The 27,323-nt window shown below is 46.8% G+C and overlaps 1 protein-coding gene and 1 pseudogene across 1 annotated transcript; both read right to left on the bottom strand.

The window, feature by feature from the left end:
• Positions 1–6,072: 6,072 nt before the first annotated feature.
• On the bottom strand, positions 6,073–26,033 carry GMFG (glia maturation factor gamma). Its single transcript, XM_040323372.1, has 7 exons — positions 25,901–26,033; positions 16,857–16,953; positions 16,672–16,721; positions 12,273–12,322; positions 9,645–9,727; positions 8,734–8,807; positions 6,073–6,340 (listed from the first exon to the last, which is right to left on the bottom strand). Exons 1-7 carry the CDS (start codon positions 25,901–25,903, stop codon positions 6,269–6,271), a joined length of 429 nt encoding a protein of 142 aa, XP_040179306.1. The 5' UTR covers positions 25,904–26,033; the 3' UTR covers positions 6,073–6,268.
• On the bottom strand, positions 8,143–8,260 carry LOC120914688 (annotated as a pseudogene).
• Positions 26,034–27,323: the final 1,290 nt, after the last annotated feature.

The raw sequence follows: 27,323 nt of genomic DNA, 5'->3' as shown, positions 1-27,323 counted from the left end.
ACGCCTTGCGCCGGACGGATTTGAGTTACACCGCCGCAAATTTCCAGGTAAGTGTGTTGTGGATCGATACCTAACTTAGGAAATTTGCGGCAGTGTAACTTAAATCTGTTAAGTTACGTTGCGCTGCGGGGCTGTGGATCTGGCCCTAAGTGCTTACAACCCCAGCTTTACAAGGCATTCTGTCTCCTGGATACCTGATTATCATTTGTTCAGTTTAAATACACCTTTATGTCTCAAGCACATTATATTTGAAAGTCTGAAGTATTTTTATGAATCATGTTGGAGAATACAGCACAGGGGATTAAGAATCCTACACGATTACATACACCTAGTCATTCTTCATCTATTTAGTTTGTCTGGTCTAACAGGTTGTAAGGCCGTCGCTACAGAGTCCTCCTGCTCCTGTCGGCTCAGCGGGAGATCAGTCCACAGATCTTCGCTGAGCCGACGGATGACAAGCTCCTCTCTGCTCACTGAGCGGGGAGGGGCTTGTCGGGCACCGCTGTGTCCTATGGAGCGATCTGATGAAAACGGACAGCATGTCCGTTTTCATCAGAACTTACCCGATCCGATCCGCATGGACGGATGGGGACGTGGCCCCCATACGTCTGTTTTTAGTGGGTCTGATCGCGTCGGATGTCAGCGGACATGTCTCCGCTGACATCCGACGCTCAATAGCGATGCATGGAGCGGCCGTTCAGGTCCGTGACAGACGGACCCGAACGGCCCTAAGCGTGAATGAGGTCTAAACCAATAAAGAAAGAGGACAAAATTGGGATTACACAGCAACTAAAGCTCTGTCATTGTCTTCCATAGTTACAGACGGAGAGCACCACAAAAATGATATTGCTTGTAAAGCTTAAAAGACTCCAATTATCTGTCTATAACAGCCTGTTATATAGACAGATAATTGGAGTCTTTTAAGCTTTACAAGCAATATCAGCAGTCAGTCAGCTCAGCAGTAGCACAAAGTTCATATTTCACCAGGCCTTAGACTAGGCCGCTCTCCCCCCCCCCCCCCCACTCCCAGTTCCAATCCGATCCTCGGCTCCTCACCTGCGCAGGGGCCACAGTCGGTCCGCGCTGGTCTGCTGGCGCTCTCAGGTATCCCCGGAGTCCGGACCGGTGGTGGTGGAGCGGAGCCTCCACGGGGGCCGGGGGAGATGTCGGCGGCTGAGTGTATGCTCGGCTAAAGAGTGACTCAGGTGAGGACTCTGAGGAGGTGAGCGCCAGACTCCCTCGACACACCCGTCACACGACACTGCTGCAGGCGGCCGCGGGCGGGAGACTCCAGGCGCGTGCATGCGCCAGCGCCACCCACGAGTCACAACGTCGACACATGACCCGCCGGCGACGAATCAAGAGGATGATGTGACCCAATCACAATCAGGCCAGCTCCATCCCGCCCTGCCCCTGACAGAGTGACTGACAGTCAGACATACCGACCGTGTCACACTCACAGACATGATCAGACATGACCCCCTCAGTCAGAGTCTGCCCGGACTGCCCCCACCCGCGCGCGCTCAATGTAATCTCGGTAACGCCGCCCAAGTAATGGGAACGGCGTTGCCGAGAGGGTAAGAGTAATCTGGTAGATTACTCGTTACCCTCAGCAGGCCAATTGTTACGTAACGGCGTTTATTTAAACGCTGTTACTTACAACACTGATGCCGACAAATCCTTGCTGTATTTACAGACCTGGTTCACACTGGGGCGACTCGTCAGGCGACGCAGCCGCCTGACAAGTCGCGTCCCATTCTAGTGAATGGAACCGTTCTAATAGGAGCGACGCAAGTCTCTCCGACTTAGAAAAAGGTTCCTGTACGACTTTGGGGGCGACTCGGGGCGATTTGCATTGACTTCTATACAGAAGTCATTTTGCAAGTCGCCTTGGAAGTCGTCTTCAGGTCGCCTGGCCGAGTCGCCCCCGAAGTCGTGCCGCCCCTGTGTGAACCGGCTCTCACTGTTGATGGCCTTGGAATTGTTTGACGCCTTTGGTACAGTATATATTCTGACATTCATAATAATTGGTCCAAGTCTGTTCTGTTTTCTCTAGACTCTGGGGTCAGATGGGTAGCTAGTCCCTCTCCTTTGTGCTGGGTGGAGAAGTTTAGGTATCTGAGCGTGCAGGTGATGTGGAATCTGTCTGCTTTTGCTGTTAAAGATTTGTATCAATATCCCGCTCAATCTTTTGGGGTGCATTAATCTCATCAAGATGATGATCTTGCCCACATTTTCATATGTTTTTTCTGAATTGCTCATTGTGGATGTCATGTACCTGGTGGAGATCGAGCAGTAGAGGGCGTTTCTCTTGCACCTCCTGTCCAACGCCACTGGTAGAGATGACAGGGAGTGAAGGACACAGAGTGGCACGAAGGCCGATGTAGTAGATGGCTCCGGCTGGGCCTTGGCAGAGACCTGATGGCTGGAGATCACTGGGCAGGTACTGAAGACAGGAAAAACTGCGATGGAACATACACATGGCCGGGATTCCAGACGAAAAGCTCTCATAGCGGTTTTCCCCTCAGAAAAAACACTTGTGTGTACGAGGCATAAGGCTGGGATGCCATTAAAGTTCATATTTGTGTAAAGGCAGGCGTTCCAAAACTTTTTGTAATCTAGTGTATTTGTCACCAAAAAAGAATATGTATACAACGTGTTACGCAGCCAAAAACTATCAATGAAAATTACCGTAAATATAAATACATTTCCAAAGAAAAAAACAGTCCCATAAAAAAACAAAAAATGGAGACTTACCTGTCCTGGTGTCCCTGGATGTCGGCACCGCAGCTGATGTTTCCCATCAGCTGTCGGGTGCTGCCGTTGCCATTGCGGGTAAGGGAACCCGGCAGTGTAGCCTTTCGGCTTCACGCCGGGAACCCTACTGCGAATGCACGAGGCCCACCCCTCTCTTGTATTAGCCTGGCGGCCAGGGGAGGGAGGAGGAGGGAGCCCAGTGGTGACGTCACGGCTGCGGCCGGACTCCCGGAAGTGGGGAAGGATACCTTTGACAGGTATCCTGTCCACCCTCCCCCCTGAAAGGTGGCACTGCAGGGGGGGAGGAATCCGATGAGCAGAAGTTCCACTTTAGGGTGGAACTCCGCTTTAAGGTGAAAAAAAAACCTGGCAATGACGGCCCCCATTTTACTTACCTGAGCCCGTTCACCCGCTACAATCGCCCCTGACGTCCTCTTCTACACTCAGTCTGGCCGTTGATTGGATGGATTGATAGCAGCATAGCCAATGGATTGCGCTGCTGTCAATCACATCCAATGACGCTGCGTGCCAGGGGGGTGGGGCCGAGTAATACAGTCTGCAGTTATAGCTGCCGGCTGTATCACGGGAGCATGCCCGCAAGAACTAACCCCCATGGGAGAGAGCTCTCATGAAGGGGGTTAGTTCTTGTGGGGAGGAGCCAAGACAGCCACCTAGGGACCCCAGAAGACATGGATCGGGGCCACTGTGTGCAAAACGAGCTGCACAGTGGAGGTAAGTATAACATGTTTGTTATTTTTTGTTTTTTTAAACGGGAACCTTTAGTGTCCCTCTAATCAGCCATGGGAACTACATTATGCTTCTGCATATATCCAATCTCAGGATGGATACCACGACTCCCATAAGTGTAATATAATGTATATGGATAAAAAGACACTAGATGGGGTAAAACCTTATGACAGATCCTTTATTAAAAACGAGTACTACTCATGATGTATATAAAATTCATGTGCATTTCTCCAACAAACAAGAAAGATATGAAATCCATTGTAACCACACATTCATCTTTTTGACATTCATTCTTTAACAAATGCATTTCTCAGACAATTTTGGTTGTGTAGTAAGCTTCAATATCTCAATCAGACATCAGGATCCTTCCCCAATACTGTATACTGGCAGTCGAAATGCAGCAAGGTACATAGATAGAAAAATTGCACATTCCTATCCCATATTTTTATCTGAGGATTTTTGTGTGCTCAGGGCCACAAAGGACTGATGAACGTGAGAACTCAACAGGAATCGCATGTTCTCTGCTCTCCAAGAGCGAAAAATAAAACATGTTTATAAAAGACCTGTCATGAGAGATATATGGGCCTTATTACTGCCGGCCCTTTCCTAAACTGCTCGTTGCCTGGCTGTTATCGTGACCTGTTGACATCAATTAACCATTCACTGACCTAGAACAATTATGCAGAGCAGAAGTCCTTATCTGCATTAGGGTTGCCACCTGTCCGGGATTCACCCGGACAGTTCAGGTTTGGAGTCATGCGTCTGGGTTTCAGACAGTCTGAAACCAGGACACATTATTCTTACCAGACATTGGCTTCCCAGCAGGGTTGCTGGCTGTATTTGTCTAAGCTGAGAGTGGCTGTTACATTTTACATCCCCCCCCCACACACACACACACACAGACGGGAGAGGAGAGAGGGCTCGATCTGATCCTCTTCCTCTCGCCAGTTGTGATGAAAAAAACGTTGTTTTTAAAAACGTAATTTAAAATGACCGTGTGTGGGGAAAACGTTGTTTTATGTCTTCTGAAAAACGACAAAAAAAAAATTTGCGCATGCTTCAATTTTTTATGTCGTTTTTTGTGTCACAAAAAATGACCGTGTGTAGCTAAAACGACGTTTAAAACAACGTTTTTAAACCCGCGCATGCTCAGAAGTAAGTTAGGACGCAAGTTTGAATGGAACAGAGTGCCGTCGTACGTGCTGAACGTAACCGCGCTTTGCTAGAGCTTTTGGAAAAAACGATGGTGTGTATGCTCCGTCGTTTTTGAAAATGACGTTTGAAAAACTTTGGGTTTTTTTATCACAAAAAACGAAGTTTTTTTACTTTAAAAAAAAAGAGGAACTCTGTGGACTCTGATGTAAAGCGGGACTCTTGTTATTACCTTCATATGATTAGAAATGTTATTCAATAGCAGGGTTGTTCAATAGGGTTGTCCCGATACCGATACCAGTATCGGTATCGGGACCGATACCGAGTATTTGTGGGAGTACTTGTACTCCCGCAAATGCCGCCGATGCCTGGCCGAATACTTGTGTCCCCCCACCGCCGCCGCCGCAAAGCCGCCCCTGCATACCGCAAAGCCGCCGCCGCTGTCGCGTTAATCAGCGTGCGGGGAACATTACAGGCAGCTTTCGTTTGAATAGCTGTGTTCCCCGCCGCACCGCGTATAGACACTCCCCCTTGCTCGGGATTGGACGGGTGATCTGCCTGTAATGTTCCCCGCACGCTGATTAACGCGGCAGCGGCATCATTTAGGTATGGGGGACATGGCTGGATATATGTGGGGGACATGGCTGGATATATGTGGGGACATGGCTGGATATATGTGGGGGGACATGGCTGCAATATGTGGGGGGACATGGCTGCAAATGTGGGGGACATGGCTGCATATGTGGGGGGCATGGCTGCATTTAGGGACACATTTAAAAAAAAGTATCGGTATTCGGTATCGGCGAGTACATGAAAAAAAAGTATCGGTACTTGTACTCGGTCCTAAAGAAATGGTATCGGGACAACCCTAATTTATACTATAAAAAAAAATGCTGTGAGACGCTAAAGTGTTCGGGTTTGACTTGAGGAAAAGGTGGCAACCCATTCTGCATTCATGTTCCGAGTCAATAAAAAAGTATTAAAGCCAGAGGGTCAGGATCACTGCCAGGTAACCAACAATTTCAGAAGGAGAGGTCAGCATTGGCAGCCCCATATTTCTCTCATTACAAGTTTACCAAAGCCTATTAACACTTATGCCACGTACACACGATCGGAATTTCCGACAAGAAAAGATGTGAGCTTTTGGTCGGAAATTCCGACCGTGTGTATGCCCCATCAGACATTTTCTGTCAGAATTTCCGACAGCAAAAATTTGAGAGCTGGTTCTCAAATTTTCCGATGAGAAAAGTTCTTGCCGGAAATTCCGATCGTCTGGATGCAAGTCCGACGCTCAAAAATCCTACGCATGCTCGGAATCATTGAACTTTTCTCGGCTCGTCGTAGTGTTGTACATCACCGTGTTCTTGACAGTCGGAATTTCCAACATTTTTGTGACCGTGTGAATGCAACACAAGTTTGAGCCAACATTCCATCGGAAAAAAATCCACGGTTTTCTTGTCGAAAATTTAGATCGTGTGTACGCGGCATTATAGTTGGACATTTTTCAAATTACAGTTCTCTTTCACATCATCACCCAGACTGCAGGGGGCGAACTGTTGGTGAGACAAATTTTGGAAAATGTGCTCGTCTCTAGCATCCATATTGGTCCACTTCATCGGAAGAAAGCCAGGCGCTCTCTCAGCCATTCCTCTGTAAGGTCGCTGGTGTTTCTAATTTCAAATACCTGCAATCAGCATAGAAAGAACATTCTATTTGTTAAAGCATATCCAAAAAACATTGTGGTGGCTGCATTCATTTTCCTTTTTTTCATTTATTTTACACTGGTAATCCTGCCATTAACTCAATACCTGTCCTAGGGTGACAACTGTACTGAGCAGTGTTGCCTCCCTGGTACGTTAGGGAGTGCGTTAGAACTAAACCACCAGCTCCGGAAGATTTACAACCTTTACAAACAAACCTTTACAACCCCTTTAAACTTTTGATCATCAATAGGCCTCTTCATCTGCCATCATTAGTGACAAATAAAAGTTCATAATGAGCATTTTTTGGTGTACTGGTGACACTTTAAATGCATTGGATATATCGACAATAGTGTAATCCATTGATGAGTCACTATAGAAATATGTGTAGAATGGGACAATGAATCACAGCTTTGATTCATTCACTTGTGTATATAATTTTCAGCTTGAGCTACTAAACTCCATAAACATGTTTTTTTTGTTTTTTTAAACAAAGCTAAGTAGGATAGCCTGGAAATTGTGTAAAAAAAAAAGCAAAGAGTGCCACCTGCTGTCTTCATTTGAAAACACAAAATACTCATATGCAACTCTTTTCATACTCACCTCTTTTCATACTCGCCTATGGTGATGTTGTGTCCTTTTCACTTTTTACACACGTTTTTAGTGAATGGGCAGGGGCACTATGTACCCTATATTCATTCACCTGGGGGGCGGGATTTGGGGTTCACCTTGTTAAAGGAGGCTTGCAGATTCTGATAAGCCTCCCACCTGCAGACCCTCATAACCACCACCCAGGGTTATGGAGAAGAGGCTCTTGTTCCCATCAACATGGGGACATGGTGTTTCAGGGTAGGGTGGCACCCCAAAGCACCCACCTATGTTGAGAGCATGTGGCCCGGTATGGTTCAGGACAGGGGGTGCTAGCTTGTTCCCCCTTTTCCTGGCCTGCTGGGCTCAATGTTCACATAAGGGTCTGATTTTTTTATTTTATTTTATTTCAAGACTGCGATAGTGCAAAACCTAGAACGAAAAAACCCATAAGTAAACAAAAAACGTGCAAGTGAAACACACACTAAAAAAAACCCCGAAGGTGTAGGACCTCTACCTTAAACCCCGGGATGCAAGGCTCCTGACAGGGACATAAGTTTACGTGGTCTGCCTAGGCAGAAGGCCTGGAAGACCCCGTTCTTCTAAGACAGCCAAAGCCATCCTCAAATACTAGGTTGGGGAGCTCTCCTAAAGAGAGACCCCCACAGAGGCAGGGGAGGAAGGAGCCTGATGGCCACACATCCTCCCCCTAGACATCAGGGTAAGCCCGAGGACTCTTCATCCGGCAAAAAACACACACTAAAGTGAAGGGTGATAAACAGTGGGAGAACATTAAACATAAAATAAAAAAGTCTCCGTGCCAAATAGTGCACTGGCTGGGCCCTGAGACCTGGTAGACAAAAACTGCCGTGGATTTTAGCTAAAAGACCCAGCCCATGAGGTGCAGTGCAGAAAGAAAGCATAATTTGGTGCTTTGACCATGTGTTCTGTTCACACCGTGAGGTCCCAAACCCAAGTGTTACTAAGAATACCCCTGGGGTGACCACTCCCAGTAGGCATAGGCACCACAGACCTTCTGCCTCCCCAGGCCATTGCCAGACAAAGTAGAACGTTCAGATTAGGAGGTAACGGGCTCTTCCAGCTTTCCCGGCGGGGATTAATCCCGCGCCCCAACTCCCTGTGGGCGCCCTGGTTTCTGTTCCAGTCGGTACTAACCTTCCAAGCCCCCATCACTCCCAGTAGGTTTGCATAGCCACCACCCCAACCTTGGTCAGGATAATAGCACAGCGCCCCCACTGTATCACTGACAAGAACAGATACTACACTTGATCTTAGCCAAAAGGCTGTGAAGCGTTAAGGGTCTGATGTGGATTTTGACCATGTCCACACATTTTTTTTTCTGAATACTTTTGTTTACATTTCAGCTGTCAGTGGGGAAGCCCGCTGACAGCTGATGAGTCATCGGTTGTTAAGGACGCGGCTGGCGGCTTTCCGGCCCGCTCCTTAACAACCAGCTATTTTTGACACAGAATTCGAACTGGTCGATCATTTTTTGACCGATATTCGAATTTGAATAGTTCCAAAAATTTGGAATTAGTTAGAATAAACTAAACAAATTTCAATTAATTTCGATGGAATTCCGTACTATTTCATTATAAACCAAAAATTTGTCAGAATTTACATTTAACCCGAAACATATTTCACATGTCTAAAGGGATCTGCTACTGATGGTTTGGTGCAAGATACCAAAGCATACCTTCACAGGTCTAGTGGAGTTCATGCCCTGACCGGTGGTCATAATATTATGGCTGATCAGTGTATACTGTACCTTAGTAAGCTCTGCGATTTGTACCAGTCGGTTCTTACTTCCTGCGTACATCATCTGCTGCTCAGGCTTACAACCTGTTCACAGGAAAAATATAATGTTGAATGTATGGGAATGAGGGCAGGTGCTTATTCAATAACAGCGCAAGGGATAAAGCTGAAGTTCAGAGGGGTAACCTATAGCAACCAACCAGATTCCACTATGCCAAAGGGTCCCCATACATCTTATAATCTGACCATACAAGTTTAGATTTACCAATTCAATGTAATATGTGAGCAGTTGCCGTTTGTTTGTAATATGTAAACCTGCCTACTTTATTCAAACAATTGGTATCCAAACATACAGGCCCGTGCACAACAAAGTTGTTGGTAGATCTAAAGGAGATTGTACAATGAGGCCTCGTACACACGACCGAGGAACTCGGTGGGCAAAACACATCGTTTTCCTCGTCGAGTTCTTGTTAGGCTTGTCGAGGAACTCGACGAACCAATGTTCTCCATTCCCGTCGAGCAAAAAGAGAACATGCTCTCTTTTTGGCTCGTCGAGTTACTCAACAGTTTCCTCGCTGAAAAATGTACACACGACCGGTTTCCTCGGCAAAAAAAATCTCCCACCAAGTTTCTTGATGGACTCTGCCGAGGAAACCGGTCGTGTGTATGAGGCCTCAGATTGTAACCTATGTGGTGAGCTTTAGTCAGAGTGATGGCTGAACTTGGCACAAAAAGAAACATAAAAAGCACACATGGGCCCCTTAAAGGAACTATGTGCAGTGCATTATCTGAGACCAGTAACTGCAGCTTTCTATTTATATCTGTAGTGTAATGTAAACTGAGCACATCCAGTTCTGATCTTAAAGAGGGCATAGTATACATGTAATCTGGATGTCCCACCACTGCCCAGATGTGGACACTTACCGATTGGGCTGGAGAAGATCATGCACAGTGGGTATGAAACGCGCCCATCTTCATGCTTGTACTTGTAACTGTATACCAGAAATGTGTACTGTGGTTAAGGAAGTCAACAAACACAATATACTCCAGTTCAGGGTACCTAACCCTGTGTGAGCTCTGACTAGAGCTTACACAGGATTTTACTTTTGTAGAGCTTCCCCCGCTATGGGAGCTAGTTTTGTGTCCCAGGTTCTCTTCCCGCTAGAGCAGCACAGCCAGGCAAAACCTTTCTGGCTCATGTAATGCCGAGGACACACGATCGGTCCATCCGATGAGAACGGACCGATTGACCGTTTTCATCAGTTAACCGATGAAGCTGACTGATGGTCCGTCGTGCCTACACACCATCGGTTAAAAAAACGATTGTGACAGAACGCGGTGACGTAAAACACAACAACATGCTGAAAAAAAGGAAGTTCAATGCTTCCAAGCATGCGTCGACTTGATTCTGAGCATGCGTGGATTTTTAACTGATGGTTGTGCCTACTAACGATGTTTTTTTTCCCATCGGTTAGGAAACCATCGGTTAAATTTAAAACAAGATTGCTTTTTTTTAACCTATGGATAAATAACTGATGGGACCCACACACGATCGGTTTTGACCGATGAAATTGGTCCATCAGACCATTTAACCGATCGTGTGTACGAGGCCTAAATGTTCAGGTAATTATTTAAAGGCTGGATAGGCCTCTCTGAAGTTATGAGTTTTCAGGTATCACCTAGAGGTGGATAGAGTAGGAGTTACCTGTTGAGCATGGGAAATTTTTGATATGGAATTTTTATTGTTTTCAATAAATTTATATAAGGTAGCTCTAGTTGGTGTTGCGTTTTCCACAGCTTCTTTTTTGTGTTATCAGTACATTTGTGGTGACACCCTCCTAAATAATAGGGGTGGGCACCTCTAATAATTTATGGATTCCCCCAACCATTCTGAATAGTTTTTTTGTGTAATGCCATGTACACACGATCGGAAATTCCGACAACAAATGTTCGATGTGAGCTTTTGGTTGGAAATTCCGACCGTATGTAGGCTCCATCGGACATTTGCTGTCGAAATTTCCGACCACAAAAATTTGAGAGCTGGTTCTCAAATTTTTCGAAAAACAAAAGTTCTTGTCGGAAATTCCGATCGTCTGTATGCAATTCCGATGCACAAAAATCCTACGCATGCTCGGAATCAATTCGACACATGCTCAGAATCATTGAACTTAATTTTTCTCGGCTTGACGTAGTGTTGTACGTGACTGCGTTCTTGACGTTCGAAATTTCCGACAACATTTGTGTGACCGTGTGTATGCAAGACAAGTTTGAGCCAACATTCCGTCGGAAAAAAAATACACGGTTTTGTTGTCAGAATTTCTGATTGTGTGTACGCGGCATTAGAGTAGTAGTTAGCCAGAGATACTGGGGTAACGAGTTTTAGAGGATGGGAGAAGCTCTGGAAAAGTCCTGGAGGTGAGCATGAGAAGAGGTAACAAGGGAGCTGAAGATTGGGAGGTCTGGGGAGAAGTGAAGATAATAAATAAAGAAATTTGTAGCTGCTACAACGTTGCTGGTGTGACATAGATCTAAAAATGTATAGTACAGTTTTTATAATTGAGGCGTTTTTCATGCGGTACAGCGCTAAAAATAGCGCTGCTATACCGCATGAAAAATCATGCCCTGTAGTGTTCAATGTGAAAGCCCGAAGGCTTTCACACTGAAGCGGTGCGCTAGCAGGAGCGCTCCAAAAGTCCTGCTAGCCGCATCTTTACTGCGGTATAGGAGCGGTGTGTTCACCGCTCCTATACCGCGCCTTCCCATTGAAATCAATGGGAAACCGCGGTATTAACCCTTTTTTGGCCGATAGCGGGGGTTAAAACCTCACCGCTAGCACCCGAATATCGCGGTAAATACGACGGTATAGCGGCGCTACAAATAGCTATACCGTCACCGCGGCTCCGCGCCTCAATGTGAAAGAGGCCTTAGAGCAGAGATGATGTCATACTGGGTACTGGGAGTACACTGCCACTCTGCAACCAGAATTGAACTGGTAGGTAGTCCTTTGGACCACTTTACCGGGTCATGTGTAGAAATTGCTACCTTTCTGAGAGCCCTGCCTTGGAGGACTGCACAAAGAGATTTGCTCATCCCTACTTATAAGAAGCCACTGGCAGATTCATGCATAAGTACTACAGGCGGGGTCCCCTAGTTACAAACATCCAACTTACAACTGACTCTTACTTACAAACGGAGCGAGACAACCGGTAGTGAGAGGAAATCTACCCCTAGGAACTCCTCCTGTAAGAATTATTATGTCAAAAAGGTAGCTCCACTGATGCTTTATCACCAAGGCTTGTTTGCACAACAACCCAAAATTTTCAAAAATTAGATGAAATCTTCTGATCATGGGCACAGACAGCAAAACAAATGTTACATGGGTGATAACCCTTCCCCATGCTATCCAAAAAGCTTAAAAAGCTTTTTTTTGGCTGGATCTACACTTAAAAAATTTACCTGTTCCGGCTTACAAACTTAAGAACAAACCTACAGACCCTATCATGTTTGTAACCCGGGGACCGCCTGTACATGGTACATGTCTGGTAAGGATATCTGGGTTGACGTTCTGGTAGCTCATTCTGTAGGTCATCAGGGGAAATGTCCTGAAATAGAAATACAAATTTCAGAATAATGGAATTATCAGTGATTGAACGCTGCACATACGTTCTTCTACTAGACCAGAGGTCTCCAAACATTCTAAACAAAGGGCCGGTTTATTGTCCCTCAGATTCTTGGAGGGTCGGACTTTGGAATGAAAATTTTCCTGGCATCAGTGGAAGTAAACATCTGGTATTAGGGGGATGAATAGTGCCCCATTTCTGGTATCATAGGGAGGAATAGTGCCCCATTAGTGGTCAGTGGGAGAAATGGTGCTCCATTGTCGGTGTCAGATGGCAGAATAGTGTCTCGTATCATTGGGAGGGATAGTGCGCCATGGGCAGAATAAAGGCAAGCAAAGGGCCCTCGGGCCGCAGTTTGGAGACCACTGTACTAGACCAATGATACTGAAGTATTGATTTGCTAAAGAAGGAGAATTTTTGCTCAGACCTGTAGATGTGTGTTTACTTTGAATCCTCCCAAGGAATTCAAATGAATAGGATTTTCCCTTGCATGTGTTTGAATGATTGAATTGGATGGTGCTTCACTGGGCTATGTGAACATTAAGACCCATTTCACATTGAGGAGTTTTTCAGGCGGTACAGCGCTAAAAATAGCGCTGCTATCCCGCCTGAAAAACTCCTTCACTGCAGACCCAATGTGAAAGCCGGAGGGCTTTCACACTGAGGCAATGCGCTGGCGGGAGATAAAAAAATCTCCTGTCAGCAGCATCTTTGGAGCAGTGAGATGAGCGGCATGTATACCGCTCCTTCACATTGAAAACAATGGGAAACCGCGGCAATACCGCCCGCAATGCGCCTCTATAGAGGCGCATTGCGGGCGGTTAAACCCTTTATGGCCGCTAGCGGGGGTTAATACCGCACCGCTAGCGGCCGAATCCCGCGGCAATCCCGGCGGTATAGCGCTGCTATTTTTAGCGGCGTTATACCGCCACCGCGGCTCCCACCCCAGTCTGAAAGGAGCCTTACTATCAAACCTTGTTATCAAAGCCTATCATGCATGTCACAGTTGAGCAGCTAAAGAGAAAATATATATGTTTTGTATGTATTGGCTCAAATAGAAGTGAATACAAACCCCAAAGAGGCAACAAAAAAACTTAAAGGGATTGTAAAGGTTTCTAAATAGGTTCCTTTAAGCTAGTGCATTGTTGGTTCACTTACCTTTTCCTTCCATTTCCCTTCTAAATATTTTTTTTCTTTGTTTTCTTTGTCTGAATTTCTCACTTCCTGTTTCTCCTCAGTAAGCTGTTCTGGCTAACTAACCCCCAGCCAGAACGGCTCGGATGATGGGGGCAAGCTTACTGAGGAGAAACAGGAAGTGAGAAATTCAGACAAAGAAAAAAAAAGCTGTCCAAATTTAGTAGAGGAGAGGGGTAGGAGGCACAAAATTGGAACTCCCCCTTTTGGGTGAAGTTCTACTTTAAAGAAAACATGTTTCTTTTTTTGCCACTAGAAAATACATTATACTTTTCTTCTAAAATAAAAAAAAGAATGGTATTTATAGAAGCATTGGCCCTCCTTAGACGTCAAGGACTTGGGTACATGGGGATGATCTTTTCTTCCTCTGTCCATAACACGTTTGTGAAATATTGGATGAAAGAAGAACATTGTAGGAATCTGCGGAATTCTTTTGTTTAGCTCCTTATGCAAAAACGTATCTACTGCAAACAATTAGCCTGCCATAAACAATCATCAAAAAAAGGTGAGAGAAAGACATTGCACTCTGTAATTCTTCCGAAAGTGTTTCTGATGTTCATTTGTGGTAGGAATAGAATTAGCAACAAATGTGAAAAACAATTCTCTAAGTCAGGGGGGGCTCCAAACTTTATTTAAAAAAAAAAAGGCCTAAAAAAGTTTACTTTCCTTCAGACTTTGGGGGACTGGACTGTGGCCAGTGGGATTAAACAATGCCCCAGGCTTAATGCCGCGTACACACCATCACTTTATGTGATGAAAAAAAATGACGTTTTTAAAAACGTCACTTTAATTGACTGTGTGTGGGGGAAAACGTTGTTTTATGTCTTGTAAAAAACGACCAAAAAAAATTGAAGCATGCTTCAATTTTATGTGTCGTTTTTCAAAAGTGCACTTTTTACTTCACAGAAATTGACCGTGTGTAGCAAAAAACGTCGTTTTCTAAGACGTTTTTTCATCCACGCATGCCCAGAAGCAAGCTTCAATGGAAAGACGTGGTGAACGTAACCTCACTTTGCTAGAACATTGTGAGAAAACGATGGTGTGTAGGCAACTTCGTCTTTGAAAATTGAAGTTTCAAAAACGTCATTTTTTACTTCACAGAAAGTGTCGTTTTTTTTCATCACATAAAGTGATGGTGTGTACGGGGCATTAGTGTCAGTGGCATTTATAAAAATGACATAGCACCTGTGATCAGTAGGAGAAAGAATAATGCTCCATCATTGGTATTAGTGGGATTATAATTACCACGTCACTGATGTCAGTGGAAGGAATATGGCACCATGATTGGTGTCAGTGTGAGGAATAGTGGCCTCATTGTTGGTGTCAGTATGATGAATAGTGGCCTCATTGTTGTTGTCAGTATGGGGAATAGTGGCCTCATTGTTGGTGTCAGTATGAGGAATAGTGGCCTCATTGTTGGTGTCAGTAGGAGGAATAGTGGCCTCATTGTTGGTGTCAGTATGAGGAATAGTGGCCTCATTGTTGGTGTCAGTATGAGGAATAGTGGCCTCATTGTTGGTGTCAGTATGGGGAATAGTGGCCTCATTGTTGGTGTCAGTATGAGGAATAGTGGCCTCATTGTTGGTGTCAGTATGGGGAATAGTGGCCTCATTGTTGGTGTCAGTATGAGGAATAGTGGCCTCATTGTTGGTGTCAGTAGGAGGAATAGTGGCCTCATTGTTGGTGTCAGTATGAGGAATAGTGGCCTCATTGTTGGTGTCAGTAGGAGGAATAGTGGCCTCATTGTTGGTGTCAGTAGGAGGAATAGTGGCCTCATTGTTGGTGTCAGTATGAGGAATAGTGGCCTCATTGTTGGTGTCAGTAGGAGGAATAGTGGCCTCATTGTTGGTGTCAGTAGGAGGAATAGTGCCCCATGGCTGGTGTCAATGGGAGGAATAGTGCCTCATCATCGGTGTCAGTGGGAGGAATAGTGCCCCACGGCTGGTGTCAATGGGGGGAATAGTGCCTCATCATCGGTGTCAGTGGGAAGAATAGTGCCTTATCATTCTTCTCATTGGAAGGAATAGTGCCCCGTTGTTGGTGCCATTGGGAAGAAGAGTACGTCATTGTTGGTGTCAGTGAGAGAAGTAGTCCCTCATGGTTGGTGTCAGAGGGACAAATAGTGCCTCATCGTTGTTGTCAGTAGGAGGAATAGTGCCTTATATCAGTGGGAGGAAATGTGCTCTAAGGGTAAGATAATAGTGCCCCAAGGTTGGTTTCAGTATGAGGAATAGTGGCCTCATTGTTGGTGTTAGTGGGAGGAATAGTGTCCCATGTTTGGTGTCAGTGGGAGGAATAGTGTCCCATGGCTGGTGTCAGTGGGAGGAATAGTGCCCCATCATTCTCAGTGCCCCATGGTTGGTGTCATTTTGTCATAGTTGGTGTCAGTGGGAGAAATAGTGCCCCATGGTTGGTGTCAGAGGGAGGAATAGTGCTTCATCGCTGGTGTCAGTGGGAGGAATAGTGCATTATATCAGTGGGAGGAATAGTGCCTTAAGGGCCAGATAAAAGTGCCCCATTGTTGGTGTCAGTAAATGGTACCTCATCATTGGTGTCAGTGGGAGGAATAGTCCCCATTATTCTTCTTAATGGAAAGAATAGTGTGCCATGGTCAGTGTCATTGGGAAGAATAGTATGTCATCGTTGGTGTCAGCGGGAGAAATAGTGCCCCATGGTTGGTGTCAGAGGGAGAAATAGTGCTCATGTTTGGCGTCAGAGGGAGGAATAGTGCCTCCTGATTGGTGTCAGTGGGAAATATAGTGCCCGATGGTTGGTGTCAGAGGGAGGAATAGTGCCCCATGGTTGGTGTCAGAGGGAGAAATAGTGCTCATGTTTGGTGTCAGAGGGAGGAATAGTGCCTCATGGTTGGTGTCAGAGGGAGGAATAGTGCCTCATGGTTGGTGTCAGTGGGAAATATAGTGCCCGATGGTTGGTGTCAGAGGGAGGAATAGTGCCTCATGGTTGGTGTCAGTATTAGGAATAGTGCCCTATGGGCCAAATAAAAGGCAAGCAAACGGGCTGCAGTTTGGAGACCACTACTCTGAGTTATCCCATTCCACTTTCCATCCCATTTATTGACAAATCCCAGACGAGGAGAGAATAAGCAGAAGATGAGTATGGTGTATGTGACAACCCACCTCAAACTCTTCCTGTAGGACCACCAGCTGTTTGTCCTTGTCAATCTTCACTAGGGAACAAATAAGAAAGGTGAGTGTGAGAGGAGAACAGACTTTGTGGCCCCCGTATAAAACATCCACATGTGTCCACTTGGATTTGGTGGCACAGGAGGTCCCAGTGTCCTGTATCTCTATGCGTCACTCACTCAAGATGGCGGCATTATTGGTCTCCTTCCTGAAGCGGAATTTCCTCAGCCTATCTTTCAGATCAGGGTCCACATCACACACCACCAACGAGTCAGACTGGAGAGAGGAAAGCAGATATAACGCTTATTTTAGCTCTAGCTAGGATAAAACAAATCAGTGATTTCCAGTCTAAGGGCTCATTCATACTAGCATTTGACAGGCAGTGAGAAGGCGTTGGGCATATGAGTCATGAAGCATTTACTTCTTGGAATCCATCTGCTCTTAGCTCAGGAATGCATGCATGAGGGTGTGCTTAGCTGAGAAAACCCCTCCTTCTTGGGTTGCCACCTTTTCTTCAAGCCAAACCTGGACACCTTTGGGTGCCCCAAGGAAAGTAGCAATGCAGTGCGCAAGTAAACAGTGGGTGTGGCAAAATTGCTCTTGCTGACATCATCGCACTGCCCACAGCAACAGATTTGTGTGTGACTATCTTGGTTACTTGGGGAGCCCCAGCCCGGTTCAGTTATTTACTGGCCATCGGGACTACTGGGAGTTTCCTGGTGGGCCGATGGCTCAGTGGGACATTTGTTATGCACAGTTCAGCGACAGTGGGAGTGTGGCAGCAAACAGAGGCGGGAAATCGGGAAAGGTGCTCAGCGATTGACCTCTCAGCCCCCCCTGTCTCTCAGCCCCCTCTGTCTCTCAGCCCCCCCCTCTGTCTCTCAGCCCCCCCCTCTGTCTCTCAGCCCCCTCTGTCTTTCAGGCCCCCCTTTGTCTCTCAGCGCCCCCCTGTCTCTCAGCCCCCTCTGTCTCTCAGCCCCCCCCTGTCTCTCAGCCCCCTCTGTCTCTCAGCCCCCCCTCTGTCTCTCAGCCCCCCTGTCTCTCAGCCCCCTCTGTCTTTCAGGCCCCCCTTTGTCTCTCAGCGCCCCCCTGTCTCTCCGCCCCTCCTCTGTCTCTCAGCCCCCCCTTTGTCTTTCAGGGCCCCCCCTCTGTCTCTCAGCCCCCCTCTGTCTCTCAGAGCCCCCTGTCTCTCCGCCCCCCTCTGTCTCTCATCCCCCCCTGTGTCTCTTAGCCCCCCGTCTCTCAGCCTCCCTCCTCTCTCTCACCCCCTCTCTCTCATTCACTCCCTGTCACTTAAGCTGCTTTTTACACTGGGGCAGGCGGGCGTTGACTGTAAAACGCTGCTAGTTTTAGCTGCGCTTTACTGTCATTTTAGAGGCGCTATTTGGCTGCTAGCGGGGCGATTTTAACTCCTGCTAGCGGCTGAATAAAAGGTTAAATGTGCCCGTGTAGGAGAGAAGAGGTGAGTGTAAGAGAGAGGGGGTGAATGGGCACCACTGCCAAAGCGCTTTGCAGGCATTTCAGCAGCACTGCATTTTTCAGGTGCTATTTTTACCCCAAAAGCACCTGAAAAACGCCTCAGTGTGAAAGGGGTCTTACACTCACTCCCTCTCTCTTACACTCACCTCATCTCTCTTAGAGCCCGTACACACGTCCGAGGAACTCGACGGGCAAAACACATCGTTTTGCCCGTCGAGTTCCTTGTGAAGCCGCCGAGGATCTCGGCGAGCCAAAATTTCCCATTGAACAACGAGGAAATAGAGAACATGTTCTCTATTTCCTCGCCGAGGTCCTCGTCGGCTTCCTCGGCCGAAAGTGTACACACGGCCGGGTTTCTCGGCAGAATTCAGCTCCGACCGAGTTTCTGGCTGAATTCTGCCGAGAAACTCGGTCGTGTGTACGGGGCCTGACACTTAGCCACCCCCTCTCCCTCAACCCCCCTCTCTCTCACTCCCCCCCTCTCTCTCACTCCCTACCTCTCTCACCCTCTCATGATATACAATAATGTATGTAGGGGTCTTTTGGTGGGCGTGACTTATAATTTTTTTTATGGGGGGGGGGCAGCATTTTATTGAATTCAAATGGGCCGGTCTGGATGAAGTCTAGGGCCAAATTTTTGTCCCAGTCTAGCCCTGGCCATGTCAGAATAATGGGGTAGATTCAGAGAGAAGATACGACGGCGTATCTCCAGATACGCCGTTGTATCTCTGAGTGTGCGGGGTCGTATCTATGCGCCTGATTCATAGAATCAAAGTTACGCATAGATTTCCCTAAGATCCGACCGGCGTAAGTGTCTTACACCGTCGTATCTTAGGCTGCATATTTACGCTGGCCGCTAGGTGGCGCTTCCGTATATTTACGCGAGGAATATGCAAATGAGCTAGATACGCCGATTCAGAAACGTACATCCGGCTGGCGCATTTTTTTACGCCGTTTACGTTAGGCTTTTTTTGGCGTATAGTTACCCCTGCTATATGAGGCGTATCCTATGTTAAGTATGGCCGTCGTTCCCGCGTCAAGTTTTGAAAATTTTACGTCGTTTATGTAAGTCGTTCGCGAATAGGGCTGGACGTAATTTACGTTCACGTCAAAAGCAATGACGATTTTCAGCGGAATTTCGAGCATGCGCACTGGTATTTTTTCACGAACGGCGCATGCGCCGTTCGTAAAAAACAACAAGTACGCAGGGTCACAGTTAATATACATAAAACACACCCACATCATCCACATTTGAATTAGGCGGGCTTACGCCGACACAGATACGTTACTCCGCCGTAACTAAGGGCGCAAGTTGTTTCTGAATACAGAACTTGCGCCCTAAATTACGGCGGCGTAACGTATCTAAGATATGTTACGCCGGGCGGATAGATAGACCATTCTATCTGAATCTAGCCCAATGTGTCCAGGTTTCAGTCCCAGACTGTCCGTGTGAATCTCTAACAGGTGCCAACCCTACCTCTTCCCCTCCTGAAGGCTCCTGGGACGTACTGTATGACATGATTTGTCTAGGCCTGGAAACTAGGGTTGTCCCGATACCACTTTTTTAGGACTGAGTACAAGTACCGATACTTTTTTTTATGTACTCGCCGATACTTTTTTTAAATGTGTCCCCAAATGCAGTTATGTCCCCCACATATTACAGCCATGTCCCCCACATATTGCAGCCATGTCCCCCACATATTGCAGCCATGTCCTCCACATATTGCAGCCATGTCCCCCACATAATGCAGCCATGTCCCCCACATATTCCAGCCATGTCCCCCACATAATGCAGCCATGTCCTCCACATTCCAGCCATGTCCCCCACATAATGCAGCCATGTCCTCCACATTCCAGCAATGTCCCCCACATAATGCAGCCATGTCCTCCACATTCCAGCCATGTCCCCCACATAATGCAGCCATGTCCTCCACATTCCAGCCATGTCCCCCACATAATGCAGCCATGTCCCCCACATTCCAGCCATGTCCTCCACATCCCAGCCATGTCCCCCACATTCCAGCCATGTCCCCCACATTCCAGCCATGTCCTCCACATTCCAGCCATGTCCCCCACATTCCAGCCATGTCCCCCACATTCCAGCCATTTCCCCCACATTCCAGCCATGTCCCCCACATTCCAGCCATGTCCTCCACATTCCAGCCATGTCCCCCACATTCCAGCCATGTCCTCCACATTCCAGCCATGTCCCCCACATTCCAGCCATGTCCTCCATACCTTGATGCCGCACGTGCCGCCGTTAATCAGCGTGCGGGGAACAGCTTTCGTTTGAATAGCTGTATCCCCGCCGCGTATAGACACTCCCCCTTGCGCGGGATTGGACAGATCATCCGTCCAATCTCGCGCAAGGGGGAGTGTCTATACGCGGCGGGGATACAGCTATTCAAACGAAAGCTGTTCCCCGCACGCTGATTAACGGCGGCCGCGGCTTTGCGGCGACAGGTTTGCGGCGGCGACGAGGGGGGGGGGGAGGAGAACAAGTATTCTATTTTAGTATCGGGGGTATTTGCGGGAGTACGAGTACTCCCGCAAATACTCGGTATCGGTCCCGATACCGATACTGGTATCGGTATCGGGACAACCCTACTGGAAACCAGGAAGAAACTGAAGAAATGTCAATAAAAAAAGAGTTTAAAATTAGTAAATATAATATAGTTTCATATCTATTTACTAATGATAGCAGCATAAGGATTAAAACATGGTCAATGTTGATAGAGAGAGTAAAATTCCCTTTACATTTCAGCAGCTGTCACATAGAACTGTAATAATCTATTGGATCCTCTAGATGGTGCTAGCATTGCATTGACACGAAAGCTCTAACACCTGTCTTCACCTTTTACTCATTTTAGAGCATGTAGGATCCCTTTTACTTGATGTTAATCATAGGCTGACAACTCTAAAGCCACCCATGTCACATTTTACAGCTTTTGTCTTGTGATGATGCTTAAAATATATTGGGCATACAATGCTAATGACTATGCTTTACTTTGAATGCTCTTGACTGCAAAAGTTATCCTCGCACTGTCATCATCTTTTATAACCCGACCATGTTGACTTTTTATCAAGCTTAGAGTTTTGTATTTATCAGTGGAAGGTGATGGCAATGATCATCTAATGACTATGAGTAGTGTTCTCTTCTATGTGTAGTAAAAAGATGGGCGTATAGACTTTGTACATCCCTCTATCCTCTCTGTTACAAAATGCACTGGGATTTCATAACCGCTGCTGTCATAGATTGCCTAAGCCAGCTCTGCAGAAGTCAAGACCGCAGTTCCATTACACACAGTTACAGCAGGGCTCAAGTCCTGCGGGAACGCGTGGGAACGGAGTTCCTGCACTTTTTTCACAGCAGGAACGCAGTTCCCTTTGCAGGACTAGAGCAGCCGAGCCGATCCTTCACTAAGCGGCGATGCCCAGCTCGAGTCAGGGGCAGGCGAACCTTAGTAATCCTTTATGTTACTGGTCGTTTCCTGTATATGGATTCATCAGGTAGTGTGCCGGTATTCCGTCACTTCCTCGATGCCGCAATGTCTCCTGGGAGCTTTTGTCATTGTTCCCAGGAGACATTGCGGAGGTCTGCCGCGAGTTATTGCGAGATTTAGAAAGAACTTACGGTTTAGTAATTATGCATATGAGTGTATCATTTTTTTTTTTGGTGGGGGAGTGGATCTTGGGTGGGAGTTCCCACACTTTTTTCCCCAGGACTTGACCCCTGAGTTACAGTAACATCATTCAAGTTTCTGTTAGTTCTTCAAAGGGTGTTTAAAATGAGCGGTCAACTTTCCTGCAGTCTTGTTTAATTGGGTCTTTTATTTTGCCACATTTTTAATACTTGACTTTAGTTGGGCCAGCATGTATCAGTGGCTACTATCAAACAGTGGCGGCTGGTGCTAAACTTTTTTGGCGGGGGAGCAAACACCCCCCCCCCCCAGGTCCGCACTTACCCCTCCATGGTCACGGAGCTGCGACTTCCTCGACTTCTCCCGGCAAACCTGATCCGAATCCTGTCCTGATTGGCCAGGAGGAGAAGCCGGAAGACAATAGTGAATATTGATTCGCTAGTGTCACAAGGCGGTGGGTTCGGGGCGCAATGCTCTGTACCCCAAGCCTAAACTTTTTTAAGCCAATTAGAGCCTCAGACTTGGAAAAAAAAAACGCGGACCGTTTTCATCGGACATGTCTGCTCGTGTGTACAAGGCCATAGAAACCTATGAGTCTGGTGCCCCACATGCAAACTAGGAGGGCTGCGCCAAGAACGCATATCAAATGTTTTTAAGTAGTGGCCCAGGGGCCATAAAAAGTAATTCTTAGGATGGATAGTTTGAGACTTTTAAAAAAATTCCTCGGACATATGCTATATCATCCAACATCAGTGCCTGACCTCACAAATGCGCTTCTGGAAGAATGGTCAAACTTTCCCATAGACACCCCTAAACCACTCCTAGAGTTGAAGCTGTTATAGATGCAAAGGGTGGGCCAACTCAATATTGAACCCTATGGACTAAGACTGGGATACCATTAAGTTCATGTGCGTGTAAAGGCTGGCGTCCCAATACTTTTGGTAATATAGTGTATATTTAAGCTGGTCCAATGAGATTCCAAAATTGCAATCAGATGCCTGAAAACAAAATCCTTATCCTTGTGTCAAAGCAGGGCAATAGCGTTGCTGTTACTTCTGCCTGTTGCCAGTAGGTTTAGCTGGTACCTCTGTCAATAGAGTGAGAGGTGACAGTTGCATTAGGTTATGAATATTTATGTTCCTTCTGATCAACCACTGGGAGGTTTATTGTCAGTGGTGCATGCTGAGGAGGACATAAATATTTGGGGGCAAATCCTGTGAGCTCTCTTACCCCCAGGCCACAGAGAATAAACATCCTTGTGACATAAATAGGCACGTGACAGGTACTCTTTATGGAGATATCTGGGGTCTATGAGACCCCAGATCCCTCCTCTGCCCTTATAAGCATTCAAAATACCAGGATCTGTGTTTTTGATTTTTTTTTTTTAAATGGCGCCATTGACATCATGTCAGGTGATTATTCTGGGCTACCTTAGCGGAGAGCCGATCAAAGCCTATCTCGGCTTTGTTCAGCTGGATGCTCAGGTCTCCAGGTGAGACAAGAGAGCCCAAGCAATCTGTGGAAGGTGGCTGCGTCCCCTGCTGCTTGTAAAAGCAGTCCAGCAGCTAGTTTGCTGCTAGGATTGCTTTTACAAGAGAGCTGACCACCAGCTCTCAAAAAATCCTACCGGAGTAATGCCTGCAGCTGCGGCTTCCTAGCGGGATTACTGGTTGCAGTTGTGTAAGCCGAGAGTGTCTGTTACACTCTCTTTCACACTACCCAAAGCCAGCACTAACCATCTACTCGTCTTCCTCCTGCCCCTACCCTTCTGTGTCTGCCCACACTCCAATCCCCAGCTCTGTGCCTCAGAATAGGAAAGTGGGGGCCGGAAATTAAAAGGAGAACTCTGTGGACTCTGATATAAAAGGGGGACTCCAGTTTAATAACTATGATTAGAAATGTTATTTAATTGCAAAATATATGTATAGTTTATACTATAAAGATTATTCCTGTGTGCTGCTAAAGTGTTTAGGTTTGACTTAAAGAAAAGGTGGCAACCTTAGCCATGACTGGCGGCTCCCATGTGCGCTGGAAATAACTCTGAGAGACATGTCACTGGTCACAGCGGTGTGCGGGGACCGCTGCAACAGCTTTGATCTAAGGTAAGTATTTCATAATGAGCTAGTCAGTCCACCCCCCCTTCAGTTAGAACACACCTAGGGAACATAATTAACCCCTTCCTCGCCCCCTAGTGTTAACCCCTTCCCTGCCAGTGACATTTTTACAATTATCAATGCATTTTTATAGCACTGATCGGTATAAAAATGACAATGGTCCCAAAAATGTGACAAAAGTGTCCGAAGTGTCCTCAATAAGGTCGCAGTACCGATAAAAATTGCAGATTGCCGCCATTACTAGTTAAAAAAAAAATATATTACTAAAAATGCCATAAAGCTATCCCCTATTTTGTAGACGCTATAACTTTTGCGCAAACCAATCAATAAAGGCTTATTGCGATTTTTTTTTAATGAAAAATATGTAGAAGAATACGTATCGGCCTAAACTGAGGAAAAAGAACGTTTTTTTTTATATTTTTGGGGGATATGTATTATAGCAAAAAGTTAAAAAATATTCATTTTTTTTCAAAATTGTCGCTCTATTTTTGTTTATAGCGCAACAACTAAAAACCGCAGAGGTGATCAAATACCACCAAAAGAAAGCTCTATTTGTGGGGAAAAAAGGACGTCAATTTTGTTTGTGAGCCACGTCGCACGACCGCGCAATTGTCAGTTAAAGCGGCGCAGTGCCGAATCGCAAAAAGGGGCCCGGTCATTGACCAGCAAAATGGTCCGGGGCTTAAGCCCAGTGTACATGGACCCTTACAGGCAAACAGCACCGGAGTCGGCCAGTGGTTTGTGCAAAGTACAAATCTGACAGCGGCTGCTGGTCGCACATAGTGGGGCTGATTACAAGTGCAGTTGCTCCAGAGCTTAGTAAATGAGGGAAACTGCTGATTTCCACTATCCAATCATAAGCAAGCAAAAATGCATTTTTTTTTATTTTTTTTTTATTGTCCTTGAATGTGATTGGGTATTCTTTGCACAATAAAGCTTCAACTCATTTACCAAACTCTGGAGCAACTACTCTTGCAAAGTTCACAATCTCTAATATGGCATAGATCCACATAGCGCAGCGTATTTGTAAGTCTGGCGTAGTGTATCTCAGATACACTACGCCGCCGTAACTTACAGCGTATTATCCGTATCCACATAGAATTTGCGCCGTAAGTTACGGTGGCATAGTGTAACTGTGTCGGCGTAAAGGCGCGCAATTCAAATGGATAAGATGCGGGCGTGTTTTATGGTAATTCCTATTGACCCCATGTAAATGACGTTTTTTTTTTACGGCGCATGCGCCGTCCGTGGGGGTATCCCAGTGCGCATGCTCCAAATTAACCCGCAACAAGCCAATGCTTTTGACGTGAACGTAACTCTACGCAAAGCCCTATTCGCGAACGTTTTACGCAAACGACGGAAAATTTGACGCTGGCCCGACGTCCATACTTAACATTGGCTACGCCTCATATAGCAGGGGTAACTTTACGCCGGAAAAAACCTTACGGAAACGACATAAAAAAAATGCGCCGGCCGGACGTACGTTTGTGGATTGGCGTATCTAGCTAATTTGCATACTTGACGCGGAAATCGACGGAAGCGCCACCTAGCGGCCAGCGTAAATATGCACCTTAGAACCAATGGCGTACTAAGACGTACGCCAGTCGGATCTAGCCCAGCTTCAGGCGTATCTTGTTTTGTGGATACAAATCAAAGATACGCCGGAGCAAACTAGAAGTTACGCGGCGTATCAATAGATACCCAAGCGTGACTGCTTCGTGTATCTGGCCCTATGTCTTTAGTAAATCAAGCCCACTGCGTGCTTGCAGCATTTAGAACTGCCGGCAGGAATCTACCTGTGAATGCAGAAATGCAGTATGCGCAGGAATCTCTAGTAACCGATCACTGATCCAACTGCAGAAAACTGAAACCCGTGTGTTGTGACTAGCGCACTTTGCTCGTTGTCAGTTTTAATTCCATGAAATAACTCTGCAAAGCTCCACATTTTTGCAATAACTAAACCAGCAAGACAAGATAAAAGCATCTTACCATCCTGCAGGGCGTTTCCTCTATGACTGGGTTCCTGTCTGCTGGTTTTGTACCTCTTGCCTGGATGACAGCAGGATGTAAGAGGCAGGAGGAGGAGGAGGAGAGGGGTGCACAGCAGTGTACTGTCTCTGCAGCTGCTCGGAACATGTGTCCTCTGACCACATCCTGTTATCACAGCCATAGCTAACAGCGATTTAGCTGACTAGGAACAAACATAGTTGAAAAGGCTGAGAGGAGACTTTGTGTCGGATATATAGTCATCTTTCTTTAAGATTTAGCCTATGTTCCGACCAGTGGCGGCTGGTGCTCAATATTTTTTGGGGGGGCACAAACGAAAAAAAAAAAAAAACAATTGCAGCCTCACTGTACCTATCAATTGTCACCACTGTGCCATGCCATCAAATGCAGTCACTGTGCCATCAAAACGCAGCCACCGTGCCATGCCATCAAAACACAGCCACTGTGCCATGCCATCAAACGCAGCTACTGTGCCATCAATTGTCACCACTATGCCATCAAACACAGCCACTGTGCCCCCAATTGTTGCCACTGTGCCCCCAATTGTCGCCACTGTGCCCCCAATTGTCGCCACTGTGCCCCCAATTGTTGCCACTGTGCCCCCAATTGTCACCACTGTGCCCCCAATTGTCACCACTGTGCCCCCAATTGTCTCCACTGTGCCCCCAATTGTAGCCACTGTGCCCCCAATTGTCGCCACTGTGCCCCCAATTGTCGCCACCGTGCCCCCAATTGTAGCCACTGTGCCCCCAATTGTTGCCACTGTGCCCCCAATTGTTGCCACTGTGCCCCCAATTGTCACCACTGTGCCCCCACTTGTAGCCACTATGCCCCCACTTGTAGCCACCGTGCCCAGTACCCCCCCTGGCACTTACCTTTATGGCTTCTATGTCCCTCGTCCCGCCCTCGATGACGCTTCAGCCAATCAGGTTGCCTGATTGGCTGAGACGCCTGTCAGTCTTATCCTTGGACACACGGCCGGTATGTCCCGAGGATGAGCTTCAGGAAGCCGACTACAGCCGCTGGCCCTGATAGGCACTTCTACACAGCCAGTCAGCTGCCGCTATTCAGCTGACCGGCGCTCAATGTCCGGTCAGCTGAATAGTTGGCGGCAGCGGCGAAAATATACAGTTTCATACAGTGTATGAATCTGTATATTTTACTGGCTGTGAGCGAGCCAGAGGGGGCGGCGCTCACTCCTATGGACGCACCGCCACTGGTTCCGACTTCACTTGAAATCTCACAATTTCAAAGTCGCATGTCAGTGCGACTTCCCGGTGCACCAAGGCTGACATCTGTGCTACTTCATGCACAGACATCTATGCAAGTCGCACCTGAAATCGCCAAAAGTAGTGCAGGAACTTCTTTTTCAAGTCGGTATGGCACCGTAAAAATGGGGTCGCAC

Source organism: Rana temporaria, chromosome 9 (assembly GCF_905171775.1).
Source record: "Rana temporaria chromosome 9, aRanTem1.1, whole genome shotgun sequence".
In the NCBI taxonomy this organism is placed as follows: Eukaryota; Metazoa; Chordata; class Amphibia; order Anura; family Ranidae; genus Rana; species Rana temporaria.
This window is presented reverse-complemented; position numbering and strand designations above follow the sequence as displayed.